The sequence below is a fragment of the Epargyreus clarus genome, unplaced genomic scaffold (assembly GCF_041222505.1).
Source record: "Epargyreus clarus isolate Ecla_fem2 unplaced genomic scaffold, WU_Ecla_fem_2.2 ptg000005l, whole genome shotgun sequence".
In the NCBI taxonomy this organism is placed as follows: domain Eukaryota; kingdom Metazoa; phylum Arthropoda; class Insecta; order Lepidoptera; family Hesperiidae; genus Epargyreus; species Epargyreus clarus.
Genome location: NW_027332213.1, coordinates 5,571,211 through 5,590,804, shown reverse-complemented (window position 1 = coordinate 5,590,804; position 19,594 = coordinate 5,571,211). Strand labels below are relative to the sequence as shown.

The window sequence follows — 19,594 nt, the reverse complement described above, 5'->3', positions numbered from 1 at the left end:
ACAGGGACAGTGTAGCTACTCCTAAGGATAAGTTGGAACGCCTTGGCCTAGAATGTCTTCCTTACAACACCTTTAGAAATCAGCAAACAGCAGCGCTTAAGACTGCTGTTATTAGGGCTGTAATATGTGTGGCGATGCTCCCACCGGAGTCGAATCACAGAGGGTTCTACCACCTTCCGAAAGTATACGTCACTAACTTCGGTGAATGTTTATTGTTTATAAAAACTTTTCTAATGGCAGGTCTCAACTTGGCATAGGTGTACTGTATTTTTTAAACAAAACTAACTAAACCCGGCGAAGCTTCGCCGTAACTCAGGCAGACATTAATTATTAGGATAAATAAAAGTTTCGATTCAGTTCATGTTAGAACTTTTTGATAAAAAGTAAATAAAACACTGTTACCTACATAAGAATGAAATGTTGTGTATCAACTTCAAATTAATCCAACTACTACTTTCGAGTAGTCTTCGAGTTTTTCACATACATATTTATTAAAAAGCTGAAGTAGCGAACTTGTAATTCACTTGACTATAATATATTACCGTCTACGGACATCGGAAATCATCACCAAAGATAGTTAATTGGACTCCTAATGAGGTCCACCGTACAAATATTGTAACCATGTAAGTAAATACAATGTCGATATTGTCCTGCAGCCATAAAACAAAAATACGTAATAAATGAGAATAGAACAAAGGTTTCGCCTATATTTTGTAGTATGTAGTATGTATTAAGACTACATATATGTCACGACTTGCATTGCAACCATACTAAGTTGACTTTGCATATATGTGATGTTTACCTCTGCACTATGTATGTTGGTTCATTGTTCACACATATGTATGTTGGCTAATACTCGTAAGACATTAATATTATATTTATTCTTATATCGAGTTTACGGGTTCCAAATGTTTAAAATACTCAAAAGCCAACTGACAAAAATAAAATACAAACTCAACGAAAATATGAAAGATACCAAATAAATACGTTGTGTCCCTAAGTCATTGTTCTCTGTGATAATGCTCTGCCCGTCGCTGACCACACGTTTCACTCACGTAAAGACACGAACATCGTGCTTACAAACGTAAACAAAATTATTTGGCAAATATAGATAATACTGTTACGCAAATACACATCATGTGAAGCCCCGACGTGAAACGAGCGCGGAATATATTTGCGACGAATTTTGCGACAGCAAGAATTCTTTGTTTGGTTAGGTCACAAATAAATAGGTGTCACTTCGTTTTCGCCTTCCAAATGCGAGCTACAAAATCAGGTGTAGAAAATGTCCTGAGTTACAAAATAATCCTTACACAAATAGAGAATAATTAAGCATTGAAATCCTTTCAGATCACGAAAAGATTCTGATATGAGTCACTGAAGATTATTAAGATAACGAAAAATGTTACCAAAACGTATTTGATATGTTACTCTATCAAACGTAATATCGATGTTTGAGATACTAGATGGTTAAGAAACTCGGCCTCTCGATCGAGGGGTCCGAGGTTCAAAATCCCAGGCACGCTCTGATTTTTCAAAGTTATGTGCGTATTAGGAATTAATTATCACTTGGTACACGGTGAAGGAAAACATCGTGAGGAAACCTGCATACCTAAGAAATTTAAAAAAAAAAATCTCAAAGGTATGTGAAGTCTACCAATACGCACTTGGCCATCGCGGTGGACTATGGCCTAATCCTTCTCATTATGAGAGGAGGCCCGTGCCCAGTGAGACAGTAATGGGTTGATGATGATGATGAAGATACTAGAACCCTTCATTGTTCGGCGGCACTACCGCCACATCTATATCTACCTATTTACAGCAGTGTTAAGCACTACTGTGTTTTGTTTTGAAGGATTTGGTAACGGACATACTTTTCGGAGGCGTTTCAAGTTACGAGTAGTCTTCAAGGGTGGCAACTTCAGGTTCCTATCTAATCTTAACTGTGGATGTCCACATGTGGATCTTTACAGCTGTCCAACAGTGACAGTATTCACTAAGCAAGAGTTGCACAGCATGTTCGTTTGCTTTTCAATATTAAAAAAAAAACAAGTTATCGCTTAAAATATTTCACAAGCTCTTCATACTAGAGCAACTTTTCTTCTGAGACATGACGCGAAGTATGGGGAATATTGCACAAACATCCGCACTACATGACTAGAATTCCTTCAAAACCAATGCTGCTGTACAGAATAAATCTCCACAGTACAAAGTACCTACAAGTCGCAATATCCGGCGTTCGTGTTCGTTGGTGCTACTCGAAGACGGGACATCCTTACAATGGATTTATTTTTTACTCAGATTTACCTATAAATTCTCATTGCCCGAAGTCGAAAGTATTCGGGTCATTTGTATTGCCAATAAGATCTGTAGTTTAAAGACGAGGTCTTTTATTATAAACACACTCCAGAAGCGTTACTCCGCATGCTATAGAGAGAGATATATGCTTGATATTCTGCTACGCGACAGAATTCACAACGATGAGATTCGTAGATGCACTGAGCTTACTGACATATTTCTTAGAATGCATAAAGACACTATTACACCTATTTCAGCCCAATAACAGCATGCTCATGCTCATCTGCTATTCCTATATTATGAAAAAAAAACTGGACCATTAAGGAAAGATTTTCGACCAAATCTAAGCAAGAGTACCTACAAAACGCCTCGACAAGGTGGACACCTAAAGAACACAGTAGGCAACCACTAGATTCAGAAGGCACAGGGCCAGTTGGAGTTGCGCCAATTAGGGCAAGTCTATGTCCAGCAATGAAGCAAAATGCTGGGGGATGGATGGAAGATTTATCTTTTAGGTTTACAAACTCCCAGGAGTTTTTTATTATACGAAAGAACGTCAGATATTTTATAGATAAAATGTAGCTTATGACACTTAATATTAAGTCAATCTTTAAATGAAAGTTGAATCCAAATTAAAGTTCATCCAAACTAAACTCATCCAAATGAATAGGACTCATTGGAAAATATTAATCCATTAAAGTTTTGACATTGAAAGATTTAAATCTAAAAATGGCTGTTATTAAAACTGCACTTAAATTTTATTCGAGATAAATTATTTTTGTTGCTTAGATTTCTTTGATGTTAATAAAATACAATTTCAACCTTTCGACAGAGACGTATAACGCGGGCACAGGTGTGGAAAGTCCTGAACAAACATCCGACTTAACTCCTGGATTGAGTCTTATGTGTATTCCACACAAGACTCAATCCAGTGTTACGGAATAAATCCTAACACAGTTCGGAGTAAAAGTCGCAATATCCGGCATTCGTGTTCGGTGGAGCTATCACTAAGACGTAGGTGGAATATTGCAACTTGGTATTTATGGGTTTGCAGTATTTCTTTGTGGAGGGGAAACTGATCGTTACGTGAAATCGTTTCTGGAGTCGCTCTCAGAAAAGCTACACGACAGATTTAATGTGTGAACCATTTTCGTCCTTATACTTTTCAGCGAAATGTTAATGTATGTTTTATTTATATATTTTAAAATCTCACAGATTTGTTTCCACAACGTTTTGTACAATAAAGTAAAAATACATTATAATTAATATTTTGTAACTTTGAAAAGTTGGGCATGCGTGCATGACATTCGAATCTTGCACTTCCATCACCACTACAAGCCAAAATCCTGATATTCGGGCTCTCATTTCATCACTTTTAACGCCATTACAGAATTGTTTCATTCATTAAGAGTTGAAGCATTAATAATTATTAACAAGCTATAGATCGTTTGTGCGCAACTCTTAAAATTATTTCGTAGATTGCCTGTTAAAAGCGTATCTTCAATTAACAGCAATTATTTACCTCTTGTATTAAATTCGTATCAATCTCATACCGATGATGAGTCAAGCGTTTACTGAAATGAGTGTAGTGACTCAATGAGTGTAGTGAAAACTTACCATTTCTTTGGAACGTGTGATGTTATATACCTCACTGTTTATTGAGTTCTCAAACAACACAAAATCTAACTTAATTGTTACGTTACCAGTCAATTAGCAACATAATGTAGGCTATTATTTTGAAAATTCACCCATACCGTAATCATAAAGTTTACACCAAAAACACACGGATTCTGCAGACCATTAAAGGGAAACAATAACGAAAATATTTCAAACATTATCTAACCACAGAGCACCACTGGAAGCATCATATAAGGGATCTGTCGTATTAACTCCTAGTAAAGGATTAAGCGAAAATAAATTAAACAGAACGAAGAGACTTGTTGGTAATTTATTGTTATATTTCAAAATATTCAGCAGTCATTTTCCAATTGGTCATTCGTACCATTTCATGGTCAATCTAAGTCCTACTACATAAATATTTTTTTCTACTTTTAAAGTTTTATGCGTATGAACAATTTTGCTAATACTGACATACAGTCAAACCTCGCTAATATCATCGGATAATAAAAATTGCAATATAATCGTTTAGCGTCGGCAATGAGACAAGTGAGTTGCACTATTTAATAAATCATTAGCAGGCGGTTATTTATCTATAATTTTCATATGCCCCGCCCGCGGCCACCCGGCAATATTGTTTCAGACTAAGTAAACTTCACTATACAGTGGTGGAGTTGGCTGAACGTTTTTGTTCAATCTAAATTTCGACCTCAACACGAAAGTTCATATACAGACAAGTTTTTCTACTGAGTGCGAAGATAAATCAATTTTGCGGTCTCTTGGCTCTGTTTAGGTTTCTCTTGTTTTTACCTAAGTTTGGTTTTAGTTTGAAAAAGCCAATTATAGAGGTGTCATCATTATTTTAGATAGAACTTTAGCTCTTGAATAAAATAAGTCTAACGTGATAAATTATAATACGTATTAAGGTCTAAAAGGCTGTCATACGGGCCTACTATTTTATTAAATTATATAAATTTAAAACACGATATGTTAGTAACCCCCACATAAATTGTAAGTACTCTGTAGGGATGAAACAAGTTGTACTTTTGTTAAGTGTTTTAATTATATATATGCCTTTTTGTTTATGATAAGTTCAGACATAAACAAGGGTTTATACTTAAAGCCGATCTTTGAATCGCTACTATTTCGGGCTAACATGGTCCCCTAAATTGTAAGTCAGCCGTCATCCAAACCACCCAAACGCATTTCTTCACACTTCACGCTAGAAACAGACAAAGCACTTGTACCTGCAGACTAAACATACTATAATACAACGTTTCGTACACATTCCAGCAGTGGATTTAAAAGGGATAACGTATGGATATGTCAAAACTATTACAGGAAATTCGTTATCCATTGAATCCGCACTCACCTGCAGAGATTAGTTCGCTCACATTTTACCGTCGAGGGATTAACTAAAATTCGCTTTTACCTACCTCGGTTTTAGCTCGGAATGAAATCCATCTACCGTTTTAGTTTAAGCATTATTTATAGAGTTCCAGTCTACGAGCCCAGTTGGTTAAGCTGACTATCCAGCCACATTTATTTTGGGAGAGTGGTCCGCAACTATTAAGTTAAAACGGGCCGATATTTAAACGTTTTTATATAGACAACAGGTGCTATTAATAGTGAGTCGATAATGTGTTGAAATTTTAGTAACTGACTGGGGAAGGTAATGTTTATCGATCGTGCTTATGTGCTTATGTCATTCTTTGACACTACAGCCCACGCCTCGACGGATTTAACGTATGAGGTATCGTTGGATTCACTTAATTGTACGCGTGACAAAGGCTTTTTTATGATAATTATGTTTATTATTGGAAAAAGGTAAAAGTTACAAAATTAACCGAGCTTGCGTTACACTGAATCATTTAAGGACAATTCTACGCGATTTTCGCTGTATCTTCTCTTAAATATTTCACGTACCTATCTACTACCTATAAAGCCTGTAAAAATATACGACTGGAAACATTTAAATAGGATCAAGTTGGCTTTCCGATGGATCCGCGCGGCGCATACATATTGAACAGCGTGGCTCCGAACAATTTGCAGAATGAAAATATCAGAAAAAATAACTTTAAGCTCTATCTATGCCTATAAAAATACAAGTATTTTCCTTACAAGGACAAGTCCTTGGCTATCTGTTTAGAAATGATTCATCATTTTCACAGTTTTTGGAAAATCAAGAAGGTAAGGTAGGGGTTTACATTTTTTTATTACATTATGATTAAGCGTACGAAGTCGCTGGCAAAAGCTAGTTACTAATTATTTATTTATGTTGCTACACGAGTTACGTGTAAGGGACAGCCCTACACGTTAAGGCTGCATCTCGCCAGCCCTACACCGTGCTCACGCTGCATTGTGCCTTCGCGGAACGGCCAACGCTGACGAGGCGCGTCGCTCGTGCAGGTGGCCGTCCGCCATGGGAACAGTTCACCTCCATTGCGAAAAGTGACTCTACCTATCACATCTTATATTTTTGTTACAAGTTGTGTAAAGTTTAAATAAACCTATTAATTTGTTCGCGATATAGACTATTTCGATTCTTTCCTCGACGTCCAGGTCCCATAACTCAGGACTGTTTCATTATTGTGGTAATGAACTGAAGAAGAATGAACTAATTAATAAATGAAGGTACAATAAATTGGAACACCATTAAAGTGTAGGTTATAACGATAAGCAATGGAATATTTTAATATACCTAAAACCTCAAATAAGGGTTTAAACCTCTCAGTGATTGATCTTGATATGTAAGGACCGTATATGTATCATATATTTGTCGGTATCTAAGTCATTATCTTTGTAATTTATGCGTATACTTAGATGATTACACTACATGTATCTTATTTGATGTTTTCAAACTGATAATAGAGTAAGAGACCATACGCCATTAATATAATGTTATCAGAGGTCACGCTAACAAGTAAAGGTCAATAATCGCATCAGTACCTATTTCAAAGAGTTTAGAATAACTTTGATTTGACTTTAGTCACAATTTGTTAATATCTATTTTTGTCAGCTACCAACTCAATTGGATTACTGTGTATTAATTAAACTAGTGGTCTCGATTGAAGTTCCAAAAATATACCTTGACAACAGCGCCACCACTCGGTTCCAAAAATATCCTGTCTTTTAACCTGAAATTACATCACCACCTACACAATCACAATTTCAATATTATCGGTTGATCACTTTTAGGGTGTTCGACTAAATTGATCCGTGATATACTTATGCTCGTTATTAATAATCGATCTATTCAATGTTTTGCCTGTTAAATATCGACATTTGACAATGCCTATCAATAAATTCTAATCAAGTGTTAAAGATTACAACCAATTTGCTACAAACAGACAATGTACTTAAACCTTGACGTGTCGTCTAACTATGAGTAGGTCTAACGTAAAGGGGTTTATACTCGTAACTGTATAAATAAACTTTATTTATTTTACATAACTTATTTATATTCAAAACAGTGCATGTATTAGAAATGCCACCTCACGACTTCGCTCCTTGGTTTATCTGAAAAAGAAGAAAATTTATATTGCTTCATTATATTCATATTTCGCTTAAAGTTAAGAAATGGTGAAGGACAATAGCATACAAAAACCAACTAAGACATAAAAAGCAGATTGTAATTGTACAATGTCTATAAAATCCATATTTTAAGTAGAATCACAGACTTAATAACGAACAACGGACGAGCACATAGTACAAAAATTACTTCTTAACGTAGTACAATATAAGCTTCGTAAAGATAAACTGACTTTATTAAACTACGCAAGAACACTAAATCTGACTCCCGAAAACAGTATCACAACACATTGAAGAAAATACTGCTTTTATATTATACTAGCTGACTCGGCAAACGTTGTGTTGCCATATAAATAAAAAAAAATGAAGGGTGAACAACCCTTATCACTTATCGGTATGTAAAATAGATAGTAGCCGATTCTTAGACTTACTGAATATGCATATAAAATTTGATGAATATCGGTAAAGTCGTTTCGGAGGAGTACGGTAACTAACATTGTGACACGATAATTTTATATATAAGATGATATACAGTCTTTGACACTACAATAAAGAGGATTACAAAGAAACCCTATATGATACAAGAGAACTATTATAAAAAACATCCCACTGTCTGAAAAGATGGCTTTATCTAGGTCACAATTTAGAAGATCCAATGACACCATATATATCAAAACCGGTCAACTATTTGGGCTGCAATGCATGACAAGGAACATACAAACATACATATGCTCGAAAAACATTCCACTCCACAATCTGTTAAAAAGTGTGTGTGTGTCAGCTACGACGCACGATTGGAGTTTACTCCTTACGAATGATAAGAGAAACAAACATATATCTGTAATTATTCGGATTATTTATATTACTTCAATAATGCGTATTACATAAAGTATGTTACAAAATAATATAAAATAGCGCCATCTAGTGGCAAGTTTTATAAATTGTAAGTTTGCAAGTTTATCAATCTATGTCTTTTGGTTCCAAATATTATTATGGTAACTTAATATAATTATTTATATTAAAGTAAATTTTAATATAATTATTTATATTTAAAACAATGTTAAACGTTTTATGATTTAAAACTTAATAATTATAATTTCTTTGCCATCTATAAAATATCCTTGTTGCAATTTACGGATGCAATTTATATGAGACTCAATAAACATGTTATTATATGTAATTTGGATTGTTTCTGAATGTTTTATAATTCTAGAATTCATTTAAAACGTATTGCTAATTTTATATAACTTATTTTGAACATAATTCATTAGCAATAATTCTGTAATAAATATTAAATAATACTGTTTTGATTTTGCATGTTTATCGTTGATAGATGGTGCTGATCAATAATGCATCCATTTTTATAAGTTAAATTAATATATCAGTAACTTACAAAAGCCTCTTTATGTTAAAAACTTATTTTGCTAATATTATATCTTATTCAATTGCTTACTGATTTTTATACGTTACTCTTCTTTAAAAACGTTCATAAAAGATTGTTAATCGTATTATGGCGCCAATGTTCATATTTTTCAGTGTTTATAAATGATCAATCCTATAACTTAATTTATGCAAAAATGTAAACAAATTAGTTAATGATGTTTTAATGTTTTATATATTGCTAATTATTTTTATTGTAATAATTACTTTCATATGGGATGTGAACTTACTGTATTTTAAATTAATATTGCTAATTATTTTTATTGTAATAATTACTTTCATATGGGATGTGAACTTACTGTATTTTAAATTAATAAAAGCACTCTTGATTCATATTTTGGTTACCGTTACGCCTCAACTTTTCGTGTTACACTTGATTTTACTCCTCATAAAATTTCCGTACCGGGCCTTATAACTCAAATCGTTTCTTAAGGAGTAAACTCCAATAAACTCCAAAAAGCTCGTTTTTAACGCCGATACTTCGAATTATTTAGTGACTATATTCCAATATAGCTTAGTTAATATAGCGTAGTTATTAAATAGTTAGTTATTTCTTACCGCCTTATTAACGCCGTCGACGACATTGTTGAAGTTTTTCTTAATCTCCTCTGGGTCTAACAATCCTTTCAGTCCCTCTGATAAATTAGTGAACGCTTCCTCCACCTTCTTCTTGACACCATCGAAGGTTTCATCGGGTTTGGTCTCAGCATCTCGTTTCACGAAGGCATGTACCTGGTATCATCATAAACATCTTCATCATTATCGTCAGCAATGACCTACTACTGTCCCATTGCTAGGCACGAGTCTCCACTCGCAAACATCATCTATCCTTTATAGGATAATTTATAGCTATTTATATACAAATGAGACAAGTCAAAACGAATTTCGATCTCAAATATTTTACGTTATCTTATTATTATTACGTTATCCGCCTCTGATTAGAATGCCTCATATTAGTGGGTATCTCGGCTACACTTCTTTCAAACCAGAACAAAGCAGCTTCACATCGAATGAAACTCCACATCACATTTTTTGATTTTTTTTAAATATAAGAAGTAGCAATCGAGGACTGATGGTAAGTGACTCTGATGGATATCTCAAATCAATTCCCAAATAAGACTAAATTCCTACGAAAGGCCGTTGTACCTCTGAAGACTAAATGGGTACGCTTCGAATAAGTATGTCTCCCTTACCAAATCCAAACCGAACACAATACGCTTCACACAGCTGTTGGTAGGCACAAATTGGTGTAATGAAAATGCCTCCGGAGTCGAAACACAAAGAGTTCTACCACATTTAAATACATGTAAAGGTGGTACAACTTTAACTATATAAGAATATGTTTATCAATATTATAAAAGAAAAAAACTCACGCTGACAAGGCACACGGCCAAGAAAATGATGAAGTGTTTGTTCATAATGATGTTCTAGCAACCTTCCAACTCGACACAGAAGCACACACTGACCGGAGCGCACTCCAAACCCCCTTTATCTGGACGATACGCCACTGTTTATCCATCTTATCATGAGGTCATGTACCAGGAAAGCTAATTAATAAATGAGTTTGCAACGATCACTAATTGTTGCGTTGATATGAATTGAAGCAACGGAAATGAACTATTTACTTAATGTATGGCTATTTTGTTGTAGTTTTCCGATACACCTTTTGTTTGTAAACTAAATAGAATAAACATTGTGTTGTTACAACAAATTATTAATAGGTTGTTATAATAATGTCAATATTAAAAATATATAATAGACGGTATCTTAAAGATATATTTTATGACATATTATTACATACACATCAAAAAAAGTCCTACGAAATATCTTAAATAAATAAAATCTATATTATACTAGCTGACCTGGCAAACGTTGTGTTGCCGTATAAAAAAATGTTAAGGGTGAACAACCCTTATCACTTAGGGGTATGAAAAATAAATAGTAGCCGATTCTTAGATCTACTGAATATGCATATAAAATTTGTTGAAAATCGGTAAAGCCGTTTCGGAGGAGTAACTAACATTGTGACACGAGAATTTTATATATAAGATGTACCTAAATGTTCTACATAAAAATAATAAAATTCGAATAGTTTGTGATAAATCGATGTTGCTCTTCTTTTCATTTGAATAGTAAAAAGTTAAAACTTTAAAGTTTCATTCAAGATAATTTTAAATCTCTTTATGAAATGTTAAATTTGATACTTACATTCACAATAACATTTATAATCAAAGCTTAAATTCAATCCGAACGGGGTGGATTTATTGATCTAGAAAAATATTATTAGTAAGCTACTCTATTTCGTATACACAGATCATACATACGAGTATATGATGATCCGCGTGGCGGAGCGGTCACTACCTACTATACCGGTATGACGCGCGGTGGGTCTCAGGTTCGATTCCCGGCCAAACGCATATCTAAACAATGAAATTACCTTTCTGTTTCTAGATCTATATATTCGTCTATGTATATAATTAGCGAATCCAGGTGTAAGGCTGTGAGAGTTGAGAAGAGAGCGTTATATAACATGTTCCACTCCTAGGGAATACTCGTACTAGTAACGTTACATTGCTCTTGTGCACAAAATTATATAGTAAAACAGGTGATACTATCGCCACCTTTACAGCATACGTGTTTTCATCAGCATTTTAATCGAGAGCGAGTGTCACGCTCCGTGTACTGTGCACACTGAACAATGTATCACAATAGTACCCACTTTGAAATACAAAGCATTGTTGATAAATTCTGGGAAAATATAAAATACAGGATAGCCTAAGTAGTTGACAATTGCTATATTTGTAGTTCAAACTAACATTGTCATATAATTACCTGACAGGAAAATGCATATTGGTACACTTCACATACTATTAAGGAATTTTTTGATGAATTTTCAACCATGTAATTTTTTTTTGTGTTCCTATAGTATTACCTTAATTTTAATTAGTAGTACCTTAATTGTTAAGGGAGTGCTAAATGCACAAACCTGTATCTGTATTGTACCTAATCTGTAGCTAGATGTTTCTTCTTTCTCATATGACATTTATTTGGAAAATTATATGTAAGTGGGCTTCAAATCTTTGTTTGTGTGGCTGGAATTCATAGCAGTTTATTACCAGTGGTGATACTAGGGTCCAGCGTATCTAGCGCTAGATTAGAACGTTATTTCGATCAAGGGGAATATGGTACACGGTGCGGTGGGAGCGATACGGAGTTATGTGTCCCCGACGTTGTGTAGAGGACGGACACCAAGGGGACACAAAACGCAACCGTCGCCTCTTACTCTGGTCCCGGAACTACAAGGAAAAGCGCTAGATAATATACCTGTAGGATCTATAAATAACTTGAATAAATATTTAAATGAACAAAACTTAAGTCATAACTACAAAGGACATAAATGAATCTTTTGCAGTAGGTATAATAAATTATTTATATAATGGACTTTGTAACCATTACTTAGCACTCATTACTGCAGCGGATAACAAGTCGTTTGTTTGTACTGTAGTGTAAAGTTTACACAGTATAGTTAGCAAGCTAAAATAACAATAATAAGGATCTTAGTATGCAAACAAATGTATAATTATAACGCTAAGAGGACTCCGGTTGTGTTTCCTTGGAGATCCCGGAGTCCTTTACGCAGCGCCGAGGACGGCCATTGGGAGGGTTTTAGTGCGGTAAGAATCCCATATAACCCTGTGTCGCTCCCACGGCACCAGGTAACTTTTGAAGGTTTCCCCCTCGTAACCAAAAAAATAAATGGATACCAAACCTATTTTGAAATGCCTAAAGGCTTTCCGCCACATGAATTTCATGCTCGATAGCTATTTTAATAAAAAACCTCTCTTATTTCAGCTGTAATAGCCACATAACACCAGATTGACTCACCCTAATTATGCAAGTCAATACCATAAAACAACTCTATAAGTGTCTATTATCTTGCAATAACATAAAAGTTACCCCAAAATCATAAAAGGCTATAATACCAAACCTTCGAGAAGTGCCTAAATAAATACTAGAAACGTTCATTCCATAAAGAGGGTTGGGCAATGGGCATCCCGTGCCTTATCTGTCCATCGCGGACAGGTAACGAGTGTGCAAATATTGTGGCCTAAGATAACTACGCCAATCGTGGGCCCTTTATACATTTCGTGTATATCCTCAATAGAGTTACATTTTACCAATTGCAAGCTTGCTTGCTTGCAAATTTTCGACTAAGGTAAACTTGCCTGTTTTTTGCTTTTTTATAAAATGTACATACTCGTTCTGTATACACTGTACAGTAGTTTAGTTTACCTAACTTATTTAAGTAACTTGTTTTTACCCAACTGCAATGGGTAATATCTTTCAAGCGTAGGTTGTACTTGTATCGTTGGACTTATCTAAATTCTACAATTTGTCCTACGACACAGGCTATTTTTAAGTTATTGTTTTTGTTATTATAATAATATTTGACATATACATTATTAACATTCCTATTAATTTGCAATTATAAGACATTTTTGTGTTGTATGTTATATTCAGTAGAAAAAAGCACTAAAGCTTTCTTTGTATAAGGTATTTACCTATTTTTCCTTCTACTGATTATATCATGTAAGTTAATATAACAAATGTTATGGACTCAAAAATCTAGAGCAAAATATCTGCCAATTACAATCAAAAATACCTGTTTTGTTTGTTCTTATTAAAATAACTTAAGTTTTTTTACGACAAGCTTTATAATTTACTACTTCAGATGCTTCATACCGTGATTATGATACACTAGTATACAAGTCACGCTACAAGTGCACCATTACACTAAGCTTCGTGGCGTGAATGTGTTGTTTATTATGTCGTGCTACAATAATTACGTCGTCTGGTCTGCACAATAATGCACATGCAGCTGAAGCCGCGCTACATGGTGTACACACCTTGCATGCTTGTTGCTCGCTCGTAACTCTAGCATGTTTCAACTTAGAACACGAAATTTAAAAAAAAATACGTAACAAAATTAAGGCTATTTTATTAGATATTATAATATCTGGATTAATTACTTATTATGCACTGAGGTAAGACTGTCACTGAGGTAAGATTTTTTTAAATAACTTAAAATCATCTTAGGGACATTAGTATTCACTCTATTACACCGGTCTACAGAATTTTTGAGCATGGGTTATACATACGTTATTTTTATTCCTTTTATACCTAGAAATAAGAAAAAGAACAGATAATAGTTCTGAATTTACTTTTATGTGTACAAATTGGAAAATTCAAATTAATGAAAATATAGGGTCTTCTAACAAGGACTTCTGAACTTGGAAAGTTGATAACGGTCATCTTACTGAAGCTACATCTGTCAAATTAGTTTTAAAATATTCAGTTTGTTTTGCCAAATTACCATGGACGATTATAGCATTCAACAACACGAACAAATAATAAAATTATTGTATCAAAAAGCTATTCTGTTCAGGCAACGCGTGCTACAATCGTCTGTTATCGCGTGGTCGCCATAATCGTCCTACCGACGGGACTATTCGCAATCTGGTGGATAAATTGAATTCCACTGGGTCATTAAATGATTGACTAACATCCGTATATCAACGAAACGGAAGATCTGCCGAAAACATCGCCGCTGTCCGTGAGAGTGTCCGTCGCCCATAAGAACTCTGCCTTTTGCAGACCATAACCATAAAAGCCGTGCGAACATTTGAACGATGTTATATTCTCACATAATGGCAGCAATAGGTCCTTCAAACGAATAAAAAAATTCGATAATATATCACACAATTTGTTTTATATAATTTTAAAGATCAATGAAAGAAGATACATGAAAATGGACACAGTTGATTTATTAAAAGATACACAAACATCAATTAATGATACATTCTTATAATAGAAATTTTAAAATAGAATCCAAGTATATATTAATGAACACTAAACAGTCGTTGGTAGATCCGGATAATATGTTTTCTTTGATTTTTTATCTTTGAGTGGATTCACAATACAAAAATAACAATCTAAGCGATGATCACTGAATATCCTCCAAATTCTTGGCACTGCAAACTTCATTGCTCTTTTTTTAACCTCGGTACCAACCTACCATAAAAATTTGTACATAAATCGTACTTTTTCCCTCTTTCTTTCATAAATTCGCCGCAAATATAACAAAATGAGTCGGCGTCTCGTTTACAACTTCTCGAAGTCATTTTGTACAGACAGATACAACGAAAAAAAAATTACGTTATTCCACTGAAATAAGCTATCACTTACTTTCGTACACAAGGAGCGATGCAAGAAACACTACACTCCGCCCCCTTGCCACTCTTTTGACAACGTTAGTGTGCCAAGACCGACTTTATTGGACTCGAAAATAAAAAAATGTTAAATTGCTCTAATTTTTATAAAAGCAAATATTTTCGATTTGTAATTTCATTTTTTGCTTATATAATCAGAATATATTAAGTAAAACTCATGCACAAAAAAAAATGTTGTTGACCTACTCGTATGTTATTTATGACTAAAATGCACCATCGTATGCACATGACTTTGCTTGCGGGTAGCAGACTACGTAATTGCACGACATAGTAGTAGACGTAATTATTGTAATATAAAAAATAAGGATGATGAGTAAATACTATTGATTATTGATTAGAAAAATAGCGGCACAATATTATATCGTTCTATAACTCTAACTCTAAACTCATTTGCCAGGATAAAACTTATTATAATTTATTAACGTCAAAATTCATGATGGTCTATAATATTTTCACTATTTCATTATCTTCATAGCGTGTACATTATACCCATACACTTATAATTCACCCACCTACAAGTGCACCATTACACTCAAGTGTTTATTATTTCGTGCTACAATAATTACGTAGTGTGCTACACGCAAGCAAAGTCATGTGCATACGATGGTGCATTTTGATCACAAATAATAAAGCTAACTTAGCAAGTTAATTTTATTACAAAATCTAAGTAAATAATATGACATTGAAATGTTGCGCACATTAATACAAATCTCTATATGGAACATATGAAAGCTACAAAATATTATATTTTGGAAAATGGACAATCTAACTTCATATTATGATGCTTTAGTTATTATTTAAAAAAAGAAAGTTTATTTACGAGTTATGCTAATTAAACATCATTATAGTTCGTTTTAGTTAAACATCGATCTATCGTTGTCCCGCTGCTAGCCAAAGGTCCCAAAATAACATTGATTTAGAACATAGTCTACTAGTTCAATTAAGTGGGGTTAGTAAATAAGGACGTAAAACATGAGATCTCACATATGCAGGATATTTCTTACTATATTTATCTTTACTGATCGAATAAGTAAACCAAGGTTAATAAGTAAGAAAGGGGAATGGAAGATTGAAAATTTATAAATATGTATTTGTGTTGATACTCCATTTATAGACAGCTTTGGACAAAAAGACTCAGGTACGTAAGAAAAATTGTTGAAGTCTTTACACAAATCCAATCGCGTGTTTACTTGTTAACCTTTATATACAGTCACGTTTGCGAAACAGTTCGAGTGGGGCCATCTGATTTTGCAAAGTTTGTAGAGGTAGACCTAAATAAATATCCTTGAAATCCTTATTTCAAATCTGGAAGTACTATAAAAATATGTTTGACTTTCATGAGTTAAAGGGTGAATTAAGTGTATTAAGTATTCTCTGCCGATAATATCAAATTATTTTGTTCAATAATAATTTATTTTATCCAATAATTTCATTTACAAAATTATTCCTTACATATTACTCCACGTTGCAGTAAAAATTATGGAAATGCAAAATAAAATCATGTATTTATCGCCATACCATTTTTAATTACAACAATAATTATGTTAGCGATAATATCGTTTATTTCGGTAGCACATTGGGTATCCACGATATACGTCCAGGGTATCTCTGATTTTACTGTATTATTTTAGACACTACTTAATTTTACAAAAAATATTACTTACAAATTATTATATTATGTAGCGGAAATAATGGGGATTTAAAAATGAAATAGCGTATCGGTTATTTATTGTTATAATATTTTATGATAACTACATTTTTATTCCGTACTATCTGAATTGTGAAAAGCCGCTTTTATGAAGTTCCTACTAAAATGTGGCAGATGGTGATGCTTGAGTACTTCTAGGGGCAGTTAAATCTTCGAACTAGAACAAGAAACAAATAAAACATTAAATACATAAATGATTCACCAAGCACGATTTGAACTCATAGAGATTCCGTGCCACCATTAATTATTTTTATTCATTTTAATATTTTCAACAATACTTAGTTATATGAAACAACAATAGATGGCGTTGGGGTGATTATGATTGATACGTAAGCAACATATGATAAAATTAAAATGACTATATTAAAATATGTTTTATGGTTCTTATTTGTATTTATTGTAATACCAGTTATAGTAGTAAATCGATTGTAAAAATTTCAACCTTCTTCCTAGTATGGTTCAACAGTTAGATCGAAAAATACCGGTTTGTTGTATGGAGAACCCATTTAATATTCAACTTTATTTTATTTTTAGTATTTGTTGTTATAGCGGCCACCGTTATGCATCCCCTGTAAAAAAATCATGTGTCTATCTGTTACGGTTCCGGAGATATAGCCTTGTGACGGACGGACAGACGGACAGACAGCGAAGTCTTAGTAATAGGGTTCCGTTTTTACCCTTCGGGTACGGAACCCTAAAAAGAACTATAAACATCATTGTAGAGCACTGTGTTCTGATTTGAAGAGTGTCGTAACCTTAAAACACTTACAGAAGTGCTCAGGGATAGAAACATATTTGTGACTGACCATAAACCTCCAATCCAGTTTGAGGGAGATGTTATTAAGAGCTATTGATCCTGTATCATGATATAGATGGAACTTTATTTATATATCAATTACTTAAGGAGACAATATTTATTAATAAAGACCGCTATATTTATTAATAATTACCGCTTTAGAAATCCTGCTGAGGTGATCGCTGATCGCCAAGAACAGGGGCTGCAGCTGCTTCTCGTTGACTTCTCCCACGGTCTTTGCGAAGCTTTGGTCAATACATTGTCGAAACTGGTCAACGTTATCCTGGATCGAGTCCAGGAAGGGAAGAGACGGAGGCGTCGGCGTCACATCTCGCCGCACAAACGCCTCTATCTGAAAGTTAACCACGATGCATTATCAGCTTATGACCTAATAAGGTTTCTGACAGGTATGAACTCTGTGCCTGTCACTTCACTGAGCACGGATTTTCCATCGGAATTTCTAATTTCAGCTACTACGTGTGTCATATAAAAAATAAAATATTTCACTTAAGATCCTGCTGTTGCATTGATGGATACAAGCAGTCTCGTAATACAACAAGGACTTAAATTGTTTTCCATACTTGCCATTGATAGATTTCATGAACTTTTGGCCATTTAAATTTCTTCACTAAGTATCTTCACTACGCATTGAATAGACTTTAAACCATAGTCCAACACACTAGTCCAATACGGGTTGACAAACTTCACACACCTTTGCTAACTTTTTGAAGAACTTCAAGTATTTTAGTTTCTTCATGAAGTATAGTATGACCTAGTATAAAATCCTTAACGATTTTAAAAGTATTTAGCAATATTAATAAACGTGATTCATGCAGTGTTTCGAGAGCACTTTGGTTGGACGGAAAATTAATTATTCTTGAATTATTGCTTCCTGAACAACTCGTTTGTGCGCCCGTTGCAAGTGAACAATATTCATTAAAAACTCGTTCATCTGTTTGAATGCAATTTTAAATGTACTTATACAAATGACTAACGTTAATGAGATATGCAGACGGACATACATAAAAACATAAAATAAAACATAATTAACAAATATTATCAATGCGAAAGTAAATTTATTTATTTGTTCGTTACACTTTCACGCCTTAACTACATAATCGATTGTCATGAAATTTTGTTTTGCAAGTTGCCAGGGGTTCAGAAAAGGACATTCCCATTACCTTTTGACCCATTAAAAAGTACTGTTCCTAAAGGATAGATGGAACCTATGATCGCTAAGTAAGTGATATATAAAAAGTATACTCACGTCAGCAACCACGATTAACACTGCAAATATGAACACAACTCTAACGATCATTCTGAACGCAGTAACAATTTGCAAGAGATGACCGAAGATGACTACCGATGATCTAATGCTTCTCGACCTTATGTAGCATCGTACCAACTTGTTCAGGTAGTACGCATGAATTGAGATGCAATTAGATGCGAATTAAGAATTGACGTAGACGTTCATATCGTCTATCTATCGAAATGTATGTTAGTTTAATCCAGAAATGTTATGGAACGAGCAACAAGGGTATTTTATTTAAATTGTAGGGTGGAATACAGGTTAATATCACAATATTTAATCTATTAACACGAAGTCATAAGAATTTGAAGTTATAACATCGTTTTTTTAAATAATAAAAAATTGGGGTTAATAGGTGTAGGCGACTATTAAGGTGGAGTGGTCTAAAGTATAACAATACGGTGCGCGGAAGTTGCCAGCAGGTACAACATACAATGAATTTAAATTACTACTCTGGGTCTGAATATCTGGGTCCTTGTGTGTGAGTGTGTGTGTTTATGGCGAAAAATACTTTTATATTATAGTCAGACCAAATAAGCCATACCGTTAGAACATACGAAAAAAAACAGACAAAACTTACTAAGAAATTATATTTATTATGTTTC

General features: G+C 33.9%; 2 protein-coding genes across 2 annotated transcripts in view; one reads left to right on the top strand and one right to left on the bottom strand.

The window, feature by feature from the left end:
- Positions 1–19,594, top strand: part of Sol1 (CUB domain-containing protein Sol1) — a 423,482-nt gene that overhangs the window by 258,968 nt on the left and 144,920 nt on the right. The gene's annotated exons all lie outside the window — the stretch shown is intronic.
- LOC140757753 (uncharacterized) lies at positions 7,338–19,075 on the bottom strand. Its single transcript, XM_073093631.1, has 4 exons — positions 18,948–19,075; positions 17,835–18,032; positions 9,445–9,618; positions 7,338–7,434 (listed from the first exon to the last, which is right to left on the bottom strand). The coding sequence occupies exons 1-4, from the start codon at positions 18,996–18,998 to the stop codon at positions 7,411–7,413; spliced, it is 447 nt and encodes a 148-aa protein (XP_072949732.1). The 5' UTR covers positions 18,999–19,075; the 3' UTR covers positions 7,338–7,410.

What these genes read in the sequence shown, in the direction of transcription:
- LOC140757753 (XM_073093631.1), bottom strand. Translation starts at nt 18,998, where the DNA reads ATGATCGTTAGAGTTGTGTTCATATTTGCAGTGTTAATCGTGGTTGCT. An exon ending in TCAGCAGGATTTCTAAAGCG is followed by an intron (nt 9,619 to 17,834) that starts GTAATTATTAAT and finishes TGATGATACCAG; the next exon opens with GTACATGCCTTCGTGAAACG. An exon ending in TCGACGGCGTTAATAAGGCG is followed by an intron (nt 7,435 to 9,444) that starts GTAAGAAATAAC and finishes CTTCTTTTTCAG; the next exon opens with ATAAACCAAGGAGCGAAGTC.